At 40.1% G+C, this 20,162-nt stretch overlaps 1 protein-coding gene across 6 annotated transcripts in view; it reads right to left on the reverse strand.

Moving 5' to 3' along the window:
- METTL22 (methyltransferase 22, Kin17 lysine) overlaps window positions 1–20,162 on the reverse strand; it is a 209,018-nt gene that overhangs the window by 163,078 nt on the left and 25,778 nt on the right. For 5 of the 6 annotated variants that reach the window (XR_014450768.1, XR_014450769.1, XM_083153384.1 and 2 more), the window contains exon 3: window positions 10,296–10,637. The exons of the other annotated variant lie outside the window; for it this stretch is intronic. Coding sequence is in view for 3 of the 5 variants with exons in the window: in XM_083153384.1 (XP_083009510.1) it covers window positions 10,296–10,637 (342 nt within the window). In the remaining 2 variants the exon portion in view is untranslated. The remainder of the gene's footprint in view (window positions 1–10,295; window positions 10,638–20,162) is intronic. 6 annotated transcript variants of the gene reach the window in all.

Raw genomic sequence — 20,162 nt, forward strand, 5'->3', positions numbered from 1 at the left:
CGGAATTTAGGTGCATGCTGGGGGAGCGGGGAGGGAGCAGGGGGAGGCGGCGGGGCGGCACGCGGGCTGAAAGTGGCTAATCTTTCAGCCCGTGCTGTGTACACACATAATCCAATAGACCGGCGGGTACTTGTGTAGTTTCACGGCGCCACTAAATCGCATGCGATATCACATGCGATATCGCATGCGATTTAATACCTGTTCATATCCCCACTATCCGCTGTGGCTTGGAGTTGATTTTATATAGTGTGGCGAGCGCAGCGAGACACCGAGCCCGAAGCGTGACGAGCGTAGCGAGCGCTGCAAGGGGACACGGAATGCGATATCAGGTGTCGCCATCAAAGGACACAAGTACCATAATCCGTGTCCGCTCGCCACGCTTCGGGCTCAGTGGCTCGCTGCGCTCGCCACACTATATAAATTCGACTCCACGCAGTAGTGGATAGTCAGGAAATAAAGAGGTATTAAATTGCTTTTGATATCGCATGCAAAATCGCATTTCTCCGAATATACTCCGCCCAGCGATCAATTCTGAATCAGGCCCCAAAAACAGAAATGCACTGAAATAAATTGGCCCCTGCTCCCACCCTTGGAATTCAAACCCCGCCCATTATGTAAATAGCCTTTTAAATGAAAGATTTTCAGCAAAGTCTTCCACCTCCTGAACATCTCTTGCTCTTTGGGGAAAATAGATCAGTGTGTACGCACTATTTTGGTGACAGATATATCTATCAAAGATTTTGGCAAAGTCTTTTGAAATGAAAATCTTCAAGTGTTTATGGGCCTTTAGTCTTTCGCCTCCTAAAAATTTGCTGCTCTTTGGAAAAATAGCTCTGTGTACACACTACTTTGGTGAAATATATATCGTTTAGAGATTTTGGCAAAGTCTTTTGAAATGAAAATCTCCTAGCGTGTATGGGCCTTTAGCTGCACCAAAACACTAATCCTAGTTATTTAAAGGTCCATACACACTGGGCGATTATGCCCCACATGTATGGACAGCAATGACCGTTGTCATCGCTGGGGGGAAAGCCGCTCAGTGCATACAGACTGGTTTGATATGAGTGACCTGCATCATGCATCTTTATATCAATCTGTAACATTATTGTTACAAAATATCCTAATCTTAAAAACCTAGTACACTATAAGTAAAGTAATACCACTTTTACACCAAAATCCCAGATCCGACCCGGTATTTGGAACACGGTTCCAATCTGGGTCGGATCTGGGATTTGCTCAGTTTACACTGTGGTGCCGGCCTGGAATATCCCCGAGCTGGCACAGTTTACACTGCACACGGGTGCAGGGGGCGGCGCTTGGAGAATACATAATCCGAGTGCCGAGACCACCGATCGCCACATTGGGGCTGCCGATCGCCTGCTGGGGGCAAGCCAAGCACCAAGGTAAGCTGCTGGACTGCCCCCCAGCCTCGGTGCACCCCCTAGTCCCCTGTCTGCCGCACACAGGTATCCATTCACCTCCTCCCTGGATCCACTGCTGTCTGCACAGTACTTTTGAAATAAAATGGTTCCTCTAAAGCTTGCATTGTACTGTATTTTAAATCTTTTTTGGATGTGTTTTGGTGACCTGGGTGGGGCCGCGGCCATCTTGGGACCTCCTGACCCTCCAGTTTGTACGTGGGTCTGTGTACAGCTTTCACTGCCTTCATTTACCTGCCTCTAGCGCTGTGCTACTGCACCCAAGATTGCTGCTGTTGCCTGCCTCTCCTGAAAGTCTGCTTGTGTGCTTGCCACCACCGTTCTCTCTTTGTGCCTCTATACACTAACCAACCTGCATTCCTGCATGCTTGAAATTGCAGCTGCATCTTATATACAGTTGTGCTCATAAGTTTTACATACTCTAGCAGAGTTTGTGATTTTCAGAATATGAATGATAACTCACAAACTTTTCTTTCAATCATGGTTAGTGGTTGGGTGAAGCCATTTATTGTCAAACAACTGTGTTTACTCTTTTTAACCCTTTCCCGACGGGGCGTTTTTTGTTAACTTTTCTTTTTTTTTTCCTCCTCGCGTTCAAATAAGCGTAACTTTTTTTAATTTTCCGGCTATATAGACACATGAGGGCTTTTTTTTTGTGGGACAAGTTGTACTTTTTAATGGTACCATTTACTATACCGTATAATATTCTGGGGAATCAGAAAATAATTAAATGTGGGGTAAAAAGGAAAAAAAACGCAATTCCACAATTTTGCGCTGGTTACGGTTTTTTTGGAGTTCATAGTTCGTTTAAAATGATGGGTTATCTTTATTCTATGGGTCGTTACGATTCCGGTGATACCAAACTTATATAGTTTTCGTTACGTTTTACCACTAAAAAAAAATAGAAAATTTTACGGTTTTTCTAATTTGCGTCGCGTCGCCATGTTCTGCGGCTTATAACTTTTTTATTTTTCCACCTACGGACCTGGGTGAGGGCTCATTTTTTGCGGGCTGAAGTGTACTTTTTAATTAATACCATTATGGGATATGTGCGACTTTCTGATCTCTTTTATTTACATTTTTTTGGGTAGGCGATGCGACCAAAAAACATAGTTTTGGCGTTGGGAATTTTTTTCCGTTTACGCCTTTAACCGTGCGGGATAACTAATGTTATATTTTAATAGATCGGACTTTTAGGAACGCGGCGATACCAAATATGTTTATTTTTTTTATTTTTTATTTATTTTTATTTGTGAAATGGGGAAAGGGGGGTGATTTGAACTTTTAATATTTTTTTTTTTTTTTACTTATTTTTTTTTTTTTTTTTAGTTTTACTACAAGGCCCCCTAGTGTACTTGACCACTAGGGGGCGCGATCGCCTGTACTAGGTTCAGCCATAGAGCTCTATGGCTGAACATAGTGATTTTCAGCACTTCCTATTACATCCTGCCTCAGGCAGGATGTAATAGGAATGCTGACATGGCCAGCACAGGGGTCTACATTAGACCCCTGGCTGCCATGGCTACCGATCGGCACCCTCCGATCTCGCCGCGGGGGGCCCCGATCGGCGCCGGAGGGGGGCGCCCCCCCTCCGATCAGCTATTTAAGCACTGCGGGCGCTTTGCCCGCGGTGCTTTAAGGGTTAAACGGCCACGATCGGCGAACTCGCCGCTCGTGGCCGTGAGAGCAGGTACCTGGCTGTAATATACAACCATTACCTGCTCTCTTTCAAGCCAGCTCACTCCTTGAGCTGGCTTGATTCCCCCGCAACCGTCATATGACGTACATGTAAAAAACTAATTTATATTAGGGGTATGCTATAGACCACCAAATATAAATGAAAGGAAAGAGTCTCTTCTTTTAAACCAAATCAAACAAGCATCAAATCAGGGTCAGGTATTAATTATGGGGGATTTTAATTTACCCGACATTGATTGGGAAAATGAAACAGGTAAATCAGCAAGAAGCAATGGGTTCTTAAGCTTACTTAAAGACCAGTTTATTACACAAACGGTAGAAACTCCAACTCGTGATGAGGCGCTCTTGGACTTAGTATTAACAAATAACACAGACTTAGTTTCAAACACAAAAGTAATTGAACAATTAGGGAATAGTGATCACAATATGGTTTAACTGGAAATCAACTTCAGTAAATTACATCAAAAAGGATCTGCAAAAATACTAAACTTCAGAAAAGCAAACTTTGAATTATTCAGGGAAGCCCTAACAGGAATTGGGTGGGAAACGGTTATGGAGGGAAAAAATGCAGAGGAAATGTGCGATACTCTAAAAAAGGTGCTTGATTCACTAACTGTTGAATACATTCCTAAAGTAACTAAAGGTAAATTCAACAAAAAAAAGCCACCATGGTTGGACAAAGAAGTAAGGTCAGCTATCAACAATAAAACCAGAGCCTTTAAACTCTATAAAAATAACTTGAATGAGGAGGCGTTCGCAAAATACAAAGAATCAAACAAAACTTGTAAAGGGGTAATCAAAGCAGCTAAAATATTATATGAAGAGTGCATAGCCACTGAAAGCAAAACCAACCCAAAGAAGTTTTTTAAATACATAAATAGTAAACGTTTAATTAAGGAAAACATAGGCCCACTAACTGATACTAGTGGAAAAAGTGTTACTGAGGACAGGGGAAAAGCAAAACTGTTAAATGAGTTCTTCTCATCAGTATTTACTAAGGGAGAGCAGACTGTGGAACGAACATTTACCACAAACGGGACAAATAAGCCAGATCTCATTGTGGATTTCACGCCGAAGGAAATAATACTGAGGCTAAGCAAACTCAAAACAAATAAGTCACCAGGGCCAGATGGGATTCATCCGAGGGTATTAATGGAATTAAGGGATGAACTAGCTACCCCCCTACATTATATCTTTAGCAAGTCACTATCGTCAGGTATAGTACCAAAAGATTGGAGAATAGCAGAGGTAGTGCCAATATTCAAAAAAGGAAAAAAGGAAGATCCCGCTAATTACAGACCCGTTAGTTTAACATCAATTGTGGGTAAACTATTTGAAGGATTTTTAAGGGATGGTATCCAGGAATATTTAGATCATCACCGTCTACTCAGTACTAACCAACATGGGTTCGTGAAAAATCGTTCATGCCAAACTAATCTACTAGGGTTCTATGAAGAGGTTAGCAAAAACCTCGATAATGGAAATGCTGTAGATGTGATTTTCCTAGATTTCGCTAAAGCATTTGATACTGTCCCACACAAGAGATTGATTAATAAAATGGAGAACCTAGGATTGGGTGAAAATATCTGCAGATGGGTAGGGAATTGGCTATGTAATAGAGAACAAAGAGTGGTTGTGAATGGTGCCGTATCAGATATGATACCGGTACTAAGTGGAGTGCCCCAGGGTTCGGTTTTGGGGCCCATTTTGTTTAACATTTTTATTAACGATATTGGGATAGGGTTACTCAGCAATGTATCCATCTTTGCGGACGATACAAAACTTAGCAAAGTCATCAAATCACCAGAAGATGTCACCATGCTTCAAAATGATCTTGCAATTCTAGATGAGTGGGCAAAAAAATGGAAGATGAGGTTCAATGTAGATAAATGTAAGGTTATGCACCTTGGGAGACACAACCAGTGTGCAAGTTACAACCTTAGCGGAGAGGAACTGGGTAATTCCATACTTGAAAAGGATCTAGGAGTCCAAATAGACAGCAATCTAGGATGTAGTGCCCATTGTAATGTAGCTACAAAAAAGGCCAACAAAATCCTGGCATGTATTAAGAGAGGAATGGAAACTAGGGACTCAAGGGTAATTATGCCACTATATAAAGCATTGGTGAGACCTCACCTAGAGTACGGAGTACAGTTCTGGGCCCCACACTATAAAAAGGACATCATAGAATTAGAAAAAGTCCAAAGGCGAGCAACAAAGCTTATTAGGGGAATGGAGAATTTAAGCTACGGGGAGAGATTAAGCAATTTGGGACTATTTACATTAGAAAAGAGACGTTTAAGGGGGGACATGCTCAACATGTACAAGTATATCAAGGGCCAATATAAGGAACTGTCACACACCCTATTTTCTACTAGAAAGGAATCTAGGACGCGAGGGCATGAGTATAGATTAGAAGAAAAAAGATTTCATTCAGCTAGTAGAAAGAATTTCTTTACGGTCAGAACAGTCAAACTTTGGAACTCTCTTCCCAGAGAGGTGGTAACGGCTGGCTCATTAAATGCGTTCAAGGCAAAGTTGGACAAACATTTACTGGAGAAAAACATCCATGGGTACAAATAAGAAATATAATTTGTCTGTAAAATACCAGAACCTACCAAATCAGCAATGGATATCTATACCAGGTTGAACTAGATGGACGCAAGTCTTTTTTCAGCCTTACCTACTATGTAACTATGTAACTATGTCATATGTCGGGAAGGGGTTAAATCACAATGACAACAGAAACTACCAAAATGACCCTGATCAAAAGTTTACATACCCCAGTACTTAATACTGTATATTGGCCCCTTTAACATCAATGACAGCTTGAAGTGTTTTGTGGTAGTTGTGGATGAGGCTCTTTATTTTCTCAGATGGTAAAGCTGCCCATTCTTCTTGGCAAAAAGCCTCCAGTTCCTGTAAATTCTTGGGCTTTCTTGCATGAACTGGATGCTTGAGATCTCCCCAAAGTGGCTCAATGATATTGAGGTCAGAAGACTGAGATGGCCACTCCAGAACCTATGCTTTATTCTGCTGTAGCCAATGACAGGTCGACTTGGCCCAGTAATTTTCTGATAACATGCTGCATTCATCTTGCCATCAATTTTGACCAATTTTCCAGTGCCTTTGTAGCTCACACATCCCCAAAACTTCAGCGATCCACCTCCGTGTTTCACAGTAGGAACGGTGTACATTTCATCATAGGCTGTGTCGACTCCTCTCCAAATGTAATGTTTATGGTTGTGACCAAAAAGTAAAATTTTAGTCTCATCTCTCCAAATGACTTTGTTCCAGAAGTTTTGAGGCATGTCTCTGGGATGTTTGTAGCATTTGCGTAGTAATGGCTTTCTTCTGGCAGCCCATTTTTCTTCAAATGCCTCCATATTGTGCATCTTGAAACAACTTTTTAATTAGAGTTTGAACACTGCTGATTGGCATTTTCAATTGCTTGGATATCTTTTTATATCCCTTTCCTGTTTTATACAGTTCAATTACCTTTTCCTGCAGATCCTTTGACAATTATTTTGCTTTCCCCATGACTCAGAATCCAAAAGGATTGGGAAATTGGGGGAAGTTATGGCGGAGGCCAAGAGAACTCCTAAATCTAATACCTGGCACTTTAATTATTTAATGAAAAAAAGAAAAATTAAGATTTTTTTTAATTGGGGTAATAACAAATAAATGCAGTAATGTGATCGTGAGTAGCCGTTACTCACAGAGAGGTAAACCAAAAATATTTTAGGGATACATTGCGCTGCGGGTATAAATGATATCAAAGAGTGATAAATGCTGTGCACAAAGATATCGGACACACTGATCAATTTGATATTTTTACATATATATTCAAAATCAATAAAATATAAACAACACATTTGTAACAATAGTACGTTAAAAAGATCACATCACATGCACATAATTCAACTTATGCAGGTAACTCCCACTTAATGCCTCTAATGAATTAGGCCGCCTGGATGCAATGGGTTAACAAGCTCAAGTCCCTTTCCTGCTGGATTAGCATGTAGGAAAACACGCAAAGCACAGTTCAAGCAGCAGTAAATCGAGGGGTTAATATGCAAGAATAGCAGTTAATTAGCTTGATATTGTATTATCTCTTCCAATGGTTGTTATCCACACACTGGTTGTGCCAGAGGTAAATAAGGGTTGTAGAAACTGTGTCCCAAATAGTGTAGCAGCGTGTGCAGATAGCTGCTGGTAGCACAATAATTGCCAAGTGCCCTTCTATATTAAAGATCCGGATAGTCACCTCGTCGGTGGCCCAGTCAGACGGCTTGCTGAAAGGTGTGCAGCAGTAGTAAGCGTAAAATCGTGTAGTAAGTGTAGTTAGTGGGGGTAAGGATAGAATGTTTGGGATCCAAGTATGTCTGGGTTGGGGTTAGGTTTTTCAGGGTGGGGGGTTCTGGGGAGGTATGTTTTGATAGTGTGTTTTTAATTTTTTTATATTTGATAGCTAGGCTCAATTGGATTTACCCAAATGGCGCCTTCGGGTAATCGTGCACGAGTAGCATGTTTTGGAGGTAGCTTGTTTATCCTGATTGTGATTTACTGCGTGATATACTGGTCTGCATATTGCTTATACCACAACTGCTATTCGTGTTCCCGCTAGGCAGCCCGATTTTTAAAGGGCAAAATGCGCCCTGCTCCTCTAGCAGCGCCCCGCTAAAACAGCCTCACGGGGAAGCCCGGCGCTTCCCCGGCAGCACAGCGACTTCGGAGGGGCCGGGCCCGCCCCCTTTGGTGACTGCGGTGTCCGGGACCGCCGCCTTTAATGAAGTTGTGGCCTGGGCACGCCCCTCTTGTGACATCGGCGGCCTGGGACCGCCCCCAGCTGTGACATCGGTGGGCCCGGACCGCTCCCCCCGGCGCCCTGTCCGCTCTAAATGCTATAGTTAATACTAGCTATTATATGTCTCTTTGCCCACTATGTATGCTCTGGTTATTTTCTTTTTACTTTTGTTTAAGTTGGACTAATGCAAAAAAATATATATATTGAATAAAAAAAAATAAGACATGTACGGTTTAAGTGTAATAACCATAGCTAAATAACTGTATTTGTGTATTATAGAGATAAATAACCTATATTATATTTTTACTTTTCATATTGCAATCTTCAAACTTTTTCATTTGCAAACTTCCAGAACGTGTGTAAACAACATGATGTTTTAATCAACACTTGAAGCAATTTTATTAATACTGTATCTGCTACAATGACTGACAGTTTACTACTGTCCTACTGTATTCCACAGTTCACCTGCCAGCCTTTGCATACCTGCTGCAAGAAAAACACACAGAGCAGAGTCCCATTGGATGGGGACCAGGGATAGTCCCAAGTAAGTGGACACATTGAGACCAGCCTGGACCATTGGTGGATGGTCATAATTCATGTAGAATGAAGTACAGACTATTTCATCAAAGGGTGCACTTTACCTAAAAGCCTACTTTACCCAACATACTACCAATAGGGTTTATGTACAATCCACTCCTGATGGGCTCCAATTGGTGTTCTCCAAGAAAAGAAAAGTAAAACACCAATTTTTCAACCTCCCACATCTCTGAATGCCCTGTGTTTCGCACTGTCCATAGTGGGGGTAAATAGTACATGTGTAAATCGAGGGGCATTGCTATTGCACTGGTCAACATATAATTTGCACTTTAAAAATTATTTTCATTTTAGACTACTTTTGTACTTTGTGAGATTATAAGTATTGTAGAAAAGCAAAGGTCCTCAAGAACCCCCAACAGCTCACACTGGCATGTGCACAGGTGGTATTATTACTCACTGATACATTGTAAAAGATCCACAGGTGGAGATATATATTTCAGTTGTGATGCTTTGATGAGACCTGGAAAATGTGCACTGTGGGGGAACCTTGAGTGTCGTCACTAACTGGGTGCTGCCCACACCAGGGTGTCGCCCTCAAATGGTGACACCTCGGAAGTCGAGGGCTACAATGTGATAGTCTCCTGCACTACTCGGCTCCCGTACAGATAAAGAACCAGAACTGGTGGGAAATGTGCGTCTCCACAAGGCCATGCCTCTTTTCAGTTAGGTCATGCCCCCTTTAACATTCAGCAAAAAAAAAAAAGAGTATTATACAAACATAGACAATGGGGGAAATTTACTAAGATGTGTATTCTACTTCACATGTGATGTTGCTATGGGCAAACAATCAGATCCTGTCTACTATCTTCTAACGGGTGCTAAATAAATAAATAAGAAGTAGCTTCTGATTGGTTGCCAATAGCAACATTACATGTGAAGTAGAATACACATCTTAGTAAATTTCCCCCAATGACTGTTATTAGAAGTATTACACATCGAGAACACAGTCTAAGGGGGGTATTCAATGTCAGGGGCACGGCTGTCGAGCTAGCGCGACAGCCGTGCCCCTGTCCCGTTCTCGGTCAGCTCGCCTGGAGCTCGTCGGGATTCAATGTCCCGGCCGCCGAGCGGCGAGAAGGGGGCGTGGCCGCGAGTTGATGACGGAAATAGACGAGCTCCAACCGGGAGCTCGCCTATTTCCGGCTTTTTTCGGCAGAACGAACCCGACAGCTTGTGATGTCGGGCTCGTTCTGCGCAAAACCCCTGTTCAATGCTGTCGGGGAAGACAGCATTGAATAGGGCCCCGCAGCCATCTCCCCCATCGGGATCTGGCTGCGGGAGCTCGAATGACATTGCATACCCCCCTAATTGTAGATGCAATAGTGACTACGGCTATGGTGACCTAAAATTATATTTCAAACTTAAAAGAGAAAAACTTTGCAAAGTAAGAGATGATTGTTATTTGGATAAGTTATTTGGATAGTTATCAAACTAAATTAGAATTGGTAGGCCTGTATATTGTGGTGTTTGCAGTAGGTCACTTACAGTACTATTTTTCTGGAAAAATAGGTTCAGGAACTCCAGGTCTGCGGGTGGATCAATTAAATTTAAAAAAACATATATATAATAGAGAGAGGGAGGGATAGATATATGTATATATTGTATTTAGAAACAAAGGCACTCACAGGTGACTTTAAAATAAAACTTATCTTATGAAAAGTACATTTTCAGTTCCTGATGATGTCATATTTAATTAGAGGTTCAGGAACTGAGTTCCTGCTGGTTCCTGCTGAAAAATAGCACTGGTCACTTACCTATTGTTACCACATCACGAGAGTTAGAAACAGACGGTTCCTCCTCAGTTTGCTCTTGGCTTCCAATAGTAAGTATAGTTGGACATACAACATTGCGAGAACAAGTCTGTGATTCATCCCTGCCAGGAGGGGACCAAGGCCTCCGCTGTACTTCAAGATCTCCATCATCATCAAGTAGTACTTCTTTTGCTTGCATATGCGCATTTGTTTGCCTAGTGAATAATGACTCATCTCCACAGCACAGCTCTTCTGATTGTTCATAGTCACTATTCCTTTCTTGATCACTATTTCCAGCTTCCAATAAGTTGTTTTCCCAAAGGATCTTAAACTGCGTTTGAAATACTGCAGATGAAATATGAACAGAATAAATAAAAAGTGTGACAGAAATATGTAGAAATGAAGAACAAGTATCAAAATCAGAAGATTTAATTAGAGAAAAATATGCCGTATAGTCCCTATTATGGAATAGTTGATGCTAGGGCCACTCACAGTAGTACAACCAGTGTTGTTGAGATTTTATATTTCCCAGGACGGACACTTTATTTCACCACTGGGGTTAAAATGGAAAAATGATGACATAATTAGAAAACAAGACTTGGACCAGCCATGCCATGTCATGCCATGTCAGGGGTGGGAAACCTCCTGCTTTTCCCTGCTTTAATAGGTTATGGTGATCTGTATATGGGTGAACCTCAGTATTTAGGCGCTCTATATCGGAGCATAGGTGTATCTGAGATATAAAAGAGAAATACTTCCCTAATTGGGAGTGATGTTTCTTGTAATGGCGTTCCCCAGATTTTTCTCCTCCTCATACACGACCGATGGATATGTGGATGAGAAGAAATGGGCAAATACAAATGTTATATCCTCCCTTTTTTTGGTAACCGTTTCTTTCAGGGTATAGCTCCCTTTGTAAATTTTTCAAATAGGAAATGGGTGCATACCCCACTCACTATTGCAAATAGAGGATTAAATATATCACGGTTTCTTTCTACTGGGTGACGCACCCGTACTCACGATGTTCAATGCTGTAACCCGTGTATAAAGGTATCTTTTTCCTCCGGTATATACTCATAAAAAGTTTTTATTTTCATAAATACAGCAAACAACAAAAATAAAAAGTAAAAAATACTGTACTAAACCCAAAGGAAAAACAGCTGGTGATAGTGTGAATTACACACCCTGATCGGTATTCCGGATCCAAACAGGGGCGGTCCGACACACATACACTCACCTGGTTTCCTCTATGGTCCTTCCAGTGGATGCACACTTAGTTCTGAGACGACATGTTTCGAGACGTGTAGTCTCTTCATCAGGGCTCAGATCATGGTGTGCCTAGATTTCTTTTATACGTGAAGCCCCTCCCACTTCCGGTTTTCCGATATCGGAAGTAATGTCCTGATACTTTGCGGTGATGAATTCACAGGGGTTTTTATCTCATCGGGTGAGAGATATGTTAGTTTCTTCTAGCGTCTTGCTCTCCTAGCTGGTGGTGTAACTCCCTTACTGACGCGTCTGTAGCTGAGGTACGGAGATCCCTGAGCGGCGTTTCACTTCCGGTGACTTCCGGCTGACGTCTTCTTGGTCCTGGGTGTATTTACATCCCCGGAAAAACTGTCATTGATATTATCAGTTCCTGTCATCATTTCTGTTCATATGTGAAATAACGTATGTAGATGGTATATTTCCAATCCCCATGGATTCTCCCGTTTTGGCTCTACAATGTAACGCGTGACAATTAGAACTTTATAGTAAGTGCCAGGTATAATAAATATATGTGAAATATGAACATATATATTAAAAATGATTTTATAAATATAAATTTCATGTGCACCATTTAATGAGTGAAAATTTATAAAAAACTTTTAAAAAGATTTTTTTATATATAAAAAAATTGGTTAAAAAATGATTAAATTCATAGGTGCAATAGATATGTAAAAACCAAGAGAAAAAAGTGTATATATTATATTATAGAAACCATTTCAACTCGAAATCTTGGTTAAGTCCGAGCGGAATGAGTGTCTTAAATTTGTATATTAATTTCATTTCACTGGTGGCTAATCTTTTTTCAATGTTGCGGTCTCTCCAGTTACTGGTAACTTTTTGTATTCCTACAAATCTTTTTATAGAATTTGTGGAGCAGTTGTGTTTCTCCTTAAAGTGTTTGGAGAGATGATGGGTGATCAATCCTTTTTTTATGTTTCGAAGGTGTTCTGCCACCCTAGTTTTCAAGGGACGTGTCGTCCTTCCGATGTAGAAAAGGCCACAACTACATTCGACCATGCATATAACGTTGGAAGTGTCACATGTGATAAAGTCTCTAATTTTAAAATTGACTTGATTGATGTTTATATCCACAGTCTTAGAATTTTCTGATTTGACATGTCGACATCCAATGCATGTCCCGCACCGGTGAAAGCCTTTAGTCCTAATTAGTGATTTTTTATTTTCGGGTAGACAACTTTTGACTAAGGAGTTTTTTAGATTGTTGGATTTTCTGTATATGAATTTGGGGCGTTCCGGTAGGCTATCTTTTAAAACTGGATCACATTGTAGGACATGCCAATGCTTTTTGAAAGATTTTTCCATGTCTTTATGGCATTGGTCATATTTGGTGAAGAAAGCAAACTGTAATGAATTGGTATTGGTTTCTGGATTAGTGATTTTGATTCTTTTTTGAAGGAGCGATTTTCTATCCTTCTGATCTATTTCCTCCATTACTCTGTTAATTTCAATTTCTTGGTAACCTTTTTCCATGAATTCTTCCTTTAATTTGTTGTATTGTCCCTTTAGAACTTCCGAGTCGCTGCAATTCCTCTTTAATCGAAGGAATTGACTTTTTGGTACCCCTCTAAGCCAAGGCAAATGATGTTGGCTGTCTGTGGGGATGAAGGTGTTAACATCTGTGGGTTTTTGATAAGTTTTGGTGTGTATGATGTCATCACTGGTATAGATGGTTAAATCCAGGAAGTGTACAGATGTTTGACTGAACTCGAAAGTGAATTTAATGTTGTGATTATTTTGATTTAATGTTTCCGCAAATTGATGTAGCTCTTGTTCTTCCCCTTGCCAGATAAGTAGTACATCATCGATGTATCTATTCCACTTTAATAATTTAGTACCCCAAGCTATGCTGTTGTAAATGGCATCTTCCTCCCACCTTGCCATAAACAAGTTCGCATAGCTTGGGGCAAATTTGGTCCCCATAGCGGTCCCTCTTAATTGGAGATAGTACCTCCCCTCGAAGTAGAAGAAGTTATTATATAAGATGAAGGTGATGGATTCAAGTATAAAGTCCTTCTTCTCTTCCGTATATTCTGATCTTTCCAGATAGAAGCTGACTGCCTGTACGCCGTCTTCATGGGAAATACATGTGTATAGGGAGGTTACATCCCCTGTCCCAAGCCATTTGAGTCCATTCCAAGTCTCCTCCTGTAATGTTCTTAAAATGTCACCGGTGTCTTTAGTGTAGGAACGGGTCCTTGTGACGATGGGTTGTAAGAATGAGTCTATTAATGCTGATAGATTCGAGGTGAGAGAACTTGTGCCAGCAATTATGGGTCTACCGGGGGGGTTTTCTTGATTTTTATGTAGTTTCGGCAGAACATAAATGGTGGGTGTCACATCTTCTTCAATGTTTATAAAATCAAACTCTTTCTTTGTTATCCCTCGATTGGAAAGATGTTTCTCAATGAGTTTCTTGAAGTCCGTCCGAATTTTGTTGGTGGGGTCTTGATTGAGTTTTTTATAAGTTTCTCTATCTTCTAATTGCCGATTGATTTCATTTACATAGTCTACTTTATTCAAAATGGCTATGCCTCCCCCCTTATCGCAGGGCTTAATGGCAATATTAGTATCTTTGCTGAGAGATTTTACAGCTTCTTTCTCTTTTCTCTTTCTCTTCTAATTTAATCATTTTTTAACCAATTTTTTTATATATAAAAAAATCTTTTTAAAAGTTTTTTATAAATTTTCACTCATTAAATGGTGCACATGAAATTTATATTTATAAAATCATTTTTAATATATATGTTCATATTTCACATATATTTATTATACCTGGCACTTACTATAAAGTTCTAATTGTCACACGTTACATTGTAGAGCCAAAACGGGAGAATCCATGGGGATTGGAAATATACCATCTACATACGTTATTTCACATATGAACAGAAATGATGACAGGAACTGATAATATCAATGACAGTTTTTCCGGGGATGTAAATACACCCAGGACCAAGAAGACGTCAGCCGGAAGTCACCGGAAGTGAAACGCCGCTCAGGGATCTCCGTACCTCAGCTACAGACGCGTCAGTAAGGGAGTTAAGAAACTAACATATCTCTCACCCGATGAGATAAAAACCCCTGTGAATTCATCACCGCAAAGTATCAGGACATTACTTCCGATATCGGGAAACCGGAAGTGGGAGGGGCTTCACGTATAAAAGAAATCTAGGCACACCATGATCTGAGCCCTGATGAAGAGACTACACGTCTCGAAACATGTCGTCTCAGAACTAAGTGTGCATCCACTGGAAGGACCATAGAGGAAACCAGGTGAGTGTATGTGTGTCGGACCGCCCCTGTTTGGATCCGGAATACCGATCAGGGTGTGTAATTCACACTATCACCAGCTGTTTTTCCTTTGGGTTTAGTACAGTATTTTTTACTTTTTATTTTTGTTGTTTGCTGTATTTATGAAAATAAAAACTTTTTATGAGTATATACCGGAGGAAAAAGATACCTTTATACACGGGTTACAGCATTGAACATCGTGAGTACGGGTGCGTCACCCAGTAGAAAGAAACCGTGATATATTTAATCCTCTATTTGCAATAGTGAGTGGGGTATGCACCCATTTCCTATTTGAAAAATTTACAAAGGGAGCTATACCCTGAAAGAAACGGTTACCAAAAAAAGGGAGGATATAACATTTGTATTTGCCCATTTCTTCTCATCCACATATCCATCGGTCGTGTATGAGGAGGAGAAAAATCTGGGGAACGCCATTACAAGAAACATCACTCCCAATTAGGGAAGTATTTCTCTTTTATATCTCAGATACACCTATGCTCCGATATAGAGCGCCTAAATACTGAGGTTCACCCATATACAAACCACACTTTCGTCTCAGGAGTTTTTAGGGTAAAAACTCAAGAACTCTCAGACGGGCGACCTAGAAATCATTATAGCGCCACGCTAACCTTTAACCCATCTTTTCACATTTAGGTTATGGTGATCCACTGCTTGCTTTCATAGATTACATGGACCGCCAAAAGGGAGCAAGTATTGCATAACATTTTGACAAGTGTTTTTTTACTCTGAGACATTGGCTCATGTGTGTAAAGGTGCCCACAGACGCTACAATTATCGAATGCGTTTTGTACTTTTTAAGCACAAATTGCATCTTATGTACAATTATTGGATGGTGTTTATGTTCCCTGGAGCCCGATATTGTATGTCTAAAAAAGTACGTGCTGCACGTACTTTTTAGACTACATCTGAAATTTAACATTACAAGCATGGGTTCATCACATGCATCCAAGTGCACATCTCAAAGCAAGCTGGAAGAAAAATTGTATAGAACCATTGTACAGTCAAAAACGCATAGCACAGTACAATTGTAGCATCTGTGGGCACCTTAACAAATATGCAGAATGCCTGAGGTGACAAATCTAAATAAGAAATGTCCTTACTGAAATGTAGAGCACTTATATTGTTAACTTGTTTTCAGATTATAAAGCACACTGAAGAAAATGTACTACAGTACAGTACTGTAAGTGCATAACAACATACAAAAGTATCTATGGACTTTTGCCCTTCTGGATCTCTACTGAGACATTATAAAAGCCAGATGGCAGCATTACTGGAGTAGCAGAAGTTTGTGCTAGCAGTAGAATGATACATAGCTGCTGTCCCCATATGCTTTCTTTTGGGGTCCACGATAGAGATAAGGGGGAGATGTAATAGGGTGCGATTTTTAGTCATGTTTTAAAATCGCATGTGAAAAATAATCGCACATTTTTTAAAAAGTTTGCAAACGTAATAGGGTGCAAATTTTTTTAGACAAAGTCAGAATTCACATGCGATTTAGTGTGTTTTTTAGTAAAGAAAATTTTCAATTTTAAGACGTGCGATTTTTGAAACATGACAGTGTACGGTATTTTGTTAAAAAAGTGGCCTGGGATCCCAACTCCTGAGCATAAACAGCCCCAGCCTCATTGAGCCGGACCTGGTTACAAAAATATGTGTCATGCCACAGCTGGGGGACACTTTTTACGTAAGGTCCCCGGCCGTACCGTGCGCATCATGGCTGGTCAGCCCTGGACGGGGTACATGGGGGCTGTACCCAGCGTCCCTAGGCGGTGGATGCCTAGGGACGCAAGACTCAAATAAATAGATATCCTGTAAAATGTAATGTATATTAGATTGCTTTTTAAATATGCTTTACATAATTTAAACACATAAAAGAAAGCAAAATTAAGTAAATCACCAAGACTAACAGGTGATGTCTATTGAGAAATTAAGACCCTTTAAATAATGACATCCAAACCAGGCATGGCATCTTGAAAAAGTGCTGCTAAGAGACGAAAGGTGTTGACACCCCCTGGTTTCTGGTCACCTTGACCACCTACAGCAGCAGCCAAGTGTGCACCCGTGTTTGGGAAAGAGTCTATTCCGCTACTCTCCCTACCACGGATGGGCAGCACACCACTACCTTTACAGCAGACGCTGAAGCCGTAGACTGCTCTTATCCACTAAAAGCTAGCAGCAGCTGCCCGGGACCGAGTTTACGGTTTCGCTATCCCCGTTACTGATGGACAGCTCACTGCTGAATCAGGAGTAGATACTGTATTTGCCGACTGCTCTATCAGCTAAAGCCAGCAGCAGCTTTCCCCAGCCCCGACAGCCGAGTACAAACAACCGGCATCAGACGCTGCAAATTCGCATCCATCTGTATACCCAGCCTGCTGGTTAGCATTTTCCTCTGCTCCGATGCATATATACATGCGAAGACAGATGAGCAGACACAGCAGGGCTAGAATAGCCACGAGAGCTTAAAAACTAGACTTATATTTACAGTATAAATACAGTTGCCACCCCTGAAAATGGATCTCCTTATTAGTTCTTCAATGTGACAAATATAAAATCCATTTATACTGTGATTACGCTGGAACTTACTAACTACTACTCCCAATGCTATTAACCATCTATGCATGCATAAATTGCTGCTTGCACATAGAACTTCTGCTATGATATATTAATCATATTTTAATTTTTATTTAGCTGGGACGCCGGCTTTACTTTAAATTATTCTTGTTTATTATTATTTGTTTATGGTAATTCTTGCTTATTATACATAAAACATAATTTGTATTACTTGCATCATTACTGGTAAAGTGGACCTAATGAGACTGTGAAATAAAGTATAAATGCTAGCGGTGTAACCAATACATTTATCCTCAAATATAGTCTTAAACAAGCTGGCTGCTTGGTGTCACATGCAGCTTCTTTTTTACTAAAAATGTACATTCACATAGTGGCATATATTCTGTGTCATAACCTTTGTCCCTCAAGGCTGCAAATTACCTAATAAATTGTATTAGAACATCAAGGTCTCTGGATCCACTTTGCCAGTATGAGTGATTTTAGTTATAACAAACGAAAAAATAGACGTGACCAATATTTCTCATTTTTTAGATAAAGAATATAGAGATGAGCCATTTTCCAACTTATCCCAATTCAATAAATTATTTTACCATCTACAGCAGTGATGGCTAACCTTGACTTTCCAGCTGTTGTTGAACTACACATCCCAGCATGCCCTGCAACAGTTTTACTATTTGGCCATGCTAAAACTGATGCAATGCATGCTGGGATGTATAGTTCAACAACAGCTGGAATGTTGATTTAGAGGATCTATTAAAAGAAAATATGCGTAACTCACTTAAAAATTATATATAGAGAGGCAATGATTATTCCTAGAGGATTAAGATTATTTAAACACCTATCACTTAAGGATAATGCAGAATTACAGAAAAAAATGGGATGAACAGACAATTGCTCTATAGTATTAATGGAAATACCCGTGAATTACAGGAATTAAAAAGTTTTATAAACTATGTCTAATATAGAACAGGTTAAGGAGGATTTATTGCAATTTAAGGAATTTAAACTTATTTTCACTAAAAAGAAAAAAATGGAATATAGACCAGGAAGATTATAAAGAAAAAAAACTAGAATTTACAAAATTAATAAAATGGAGAGACACTACGAGCATACGGCTCACATGTCCAATAATTATGATAGACCACAAAAACACAAAAAAAAGAAGATTGAGAATTCTCTCCTATAAAACAGAAAGAAACCCAATCATCATTCCCAAAACCAGGATAGATTTACTGATGACTCTAGAACAGTGATAGCCAACCCTAGCCCTCGAGAGCTACCAACAGTTCACATTTTCCAGACAACCTAGCTGCTGCACAGCTGCACTCATTAATCACTGACACATTTTAAATGATACACAGATGGAGCGAATTAGCTCACTTGTGATTCTGTGAGGAGACCTGCAAAACATGCACTGTTGGTAGCTCTCGAGGACTAGGGTTGGCTACCCCAACTCTAGAAGAACTACTAAAGTCAATAGAAAAGATTCACAGATATCACCCTCACAGGTTTTTTCTCAACCCAAATCATTCCAGCACCACAATTCGTATGATGTATTGGCAAACCATACCCCAAAAAGACACAGATCGGAAACAGAGGAGGAAGAAACAGACTCCAGAAAACCAAAATACCAATAGACAAAACGAGCATACACAATTTGACTTCACATAAACGAACGATAAACAAATAATTTTCCTAAAAAGGGAATGAACTGTGCACCCACCAAAGAACCCAATATATTCATCCTTTTCATAGACCTTTATAAATTTACAGAACCCTGTAGAAAAAATATATTTCCCATTCCATTTGCCCACATACCCCACCAAACCTTGTCAGCTGGAACTTAAAACCATATTAGCAACTGTCAGTACATAGAATGCTATTTCGGAAGGTGAATTTCATTTCAATTTTTGTTCCCCACACACTCCCATTTCTTATTATTACCAAAAATACACAAACACCTGACAGGACCCCTTTGGAGACCAATTATTTCGGGTATAGGGTCCCTCAAGTCCAATCTTTCACATTTTGTTGATGCACATTTGCAAAAAACATGTCACTAATTTAAATCCATACATTAGAGACACAAAACACATATTAGAAAAAAATATGAAAAATCTTGGCAAAAGGGGGTGGGGCTTTCTCGCCCTAAATGTCCACTAAAATATATCACACATAGAAGGCATCAAAGCAGTTCAGCGCTATTTGGATAAGGATACTGATCTACCCAATTCAAGGAAAACCTTTATTTTGGATGCCATTATGTATATTTTAACGCACAATTAGTTCTCATTTGATGACAAGTATTATTTACAGCGCCTTGGAACGGCCATAGGGACCAGATTCGCACCAAGTTTTGCGAACCTGTATATGGGCCGCCTCAAAGACCATCTAATTTGGAGTGGCCATACGGAGAGAACCTGATCCTCTATGGCCATTTATTATTTGGGACAATGGTCACAAACGTGCAATTGAGTTTGTTAATTAAACACTAACACACAATTTAGTTTTCACTCACACATTTAATTATGACACTATAAACTTCCTCGACATCGCATTCTCTGTCCTGGATGACAAAATGATTACATCCAACTACAGAAAACTGGTAGGAGCGAGTAAATATTCACATTACCAAAGTGGACACTACGGACCTTGGATCAATAATATTCCTAAAAACAAATCTTACGATTTAGACAG

Source organism: Crinia signifera, chromosome 7 (genome assembly GCF_055691185.1).
Source record: "Crinia signifera chromosome 7, ASM5569118v1, whole genome shotgun sequence".
Taxonomy (NCBI): Eukaryota; Metazoa; Chordata; class Amphibia; order Anura; family Myobatrachidae; genus Crinia; species Crinia signifera.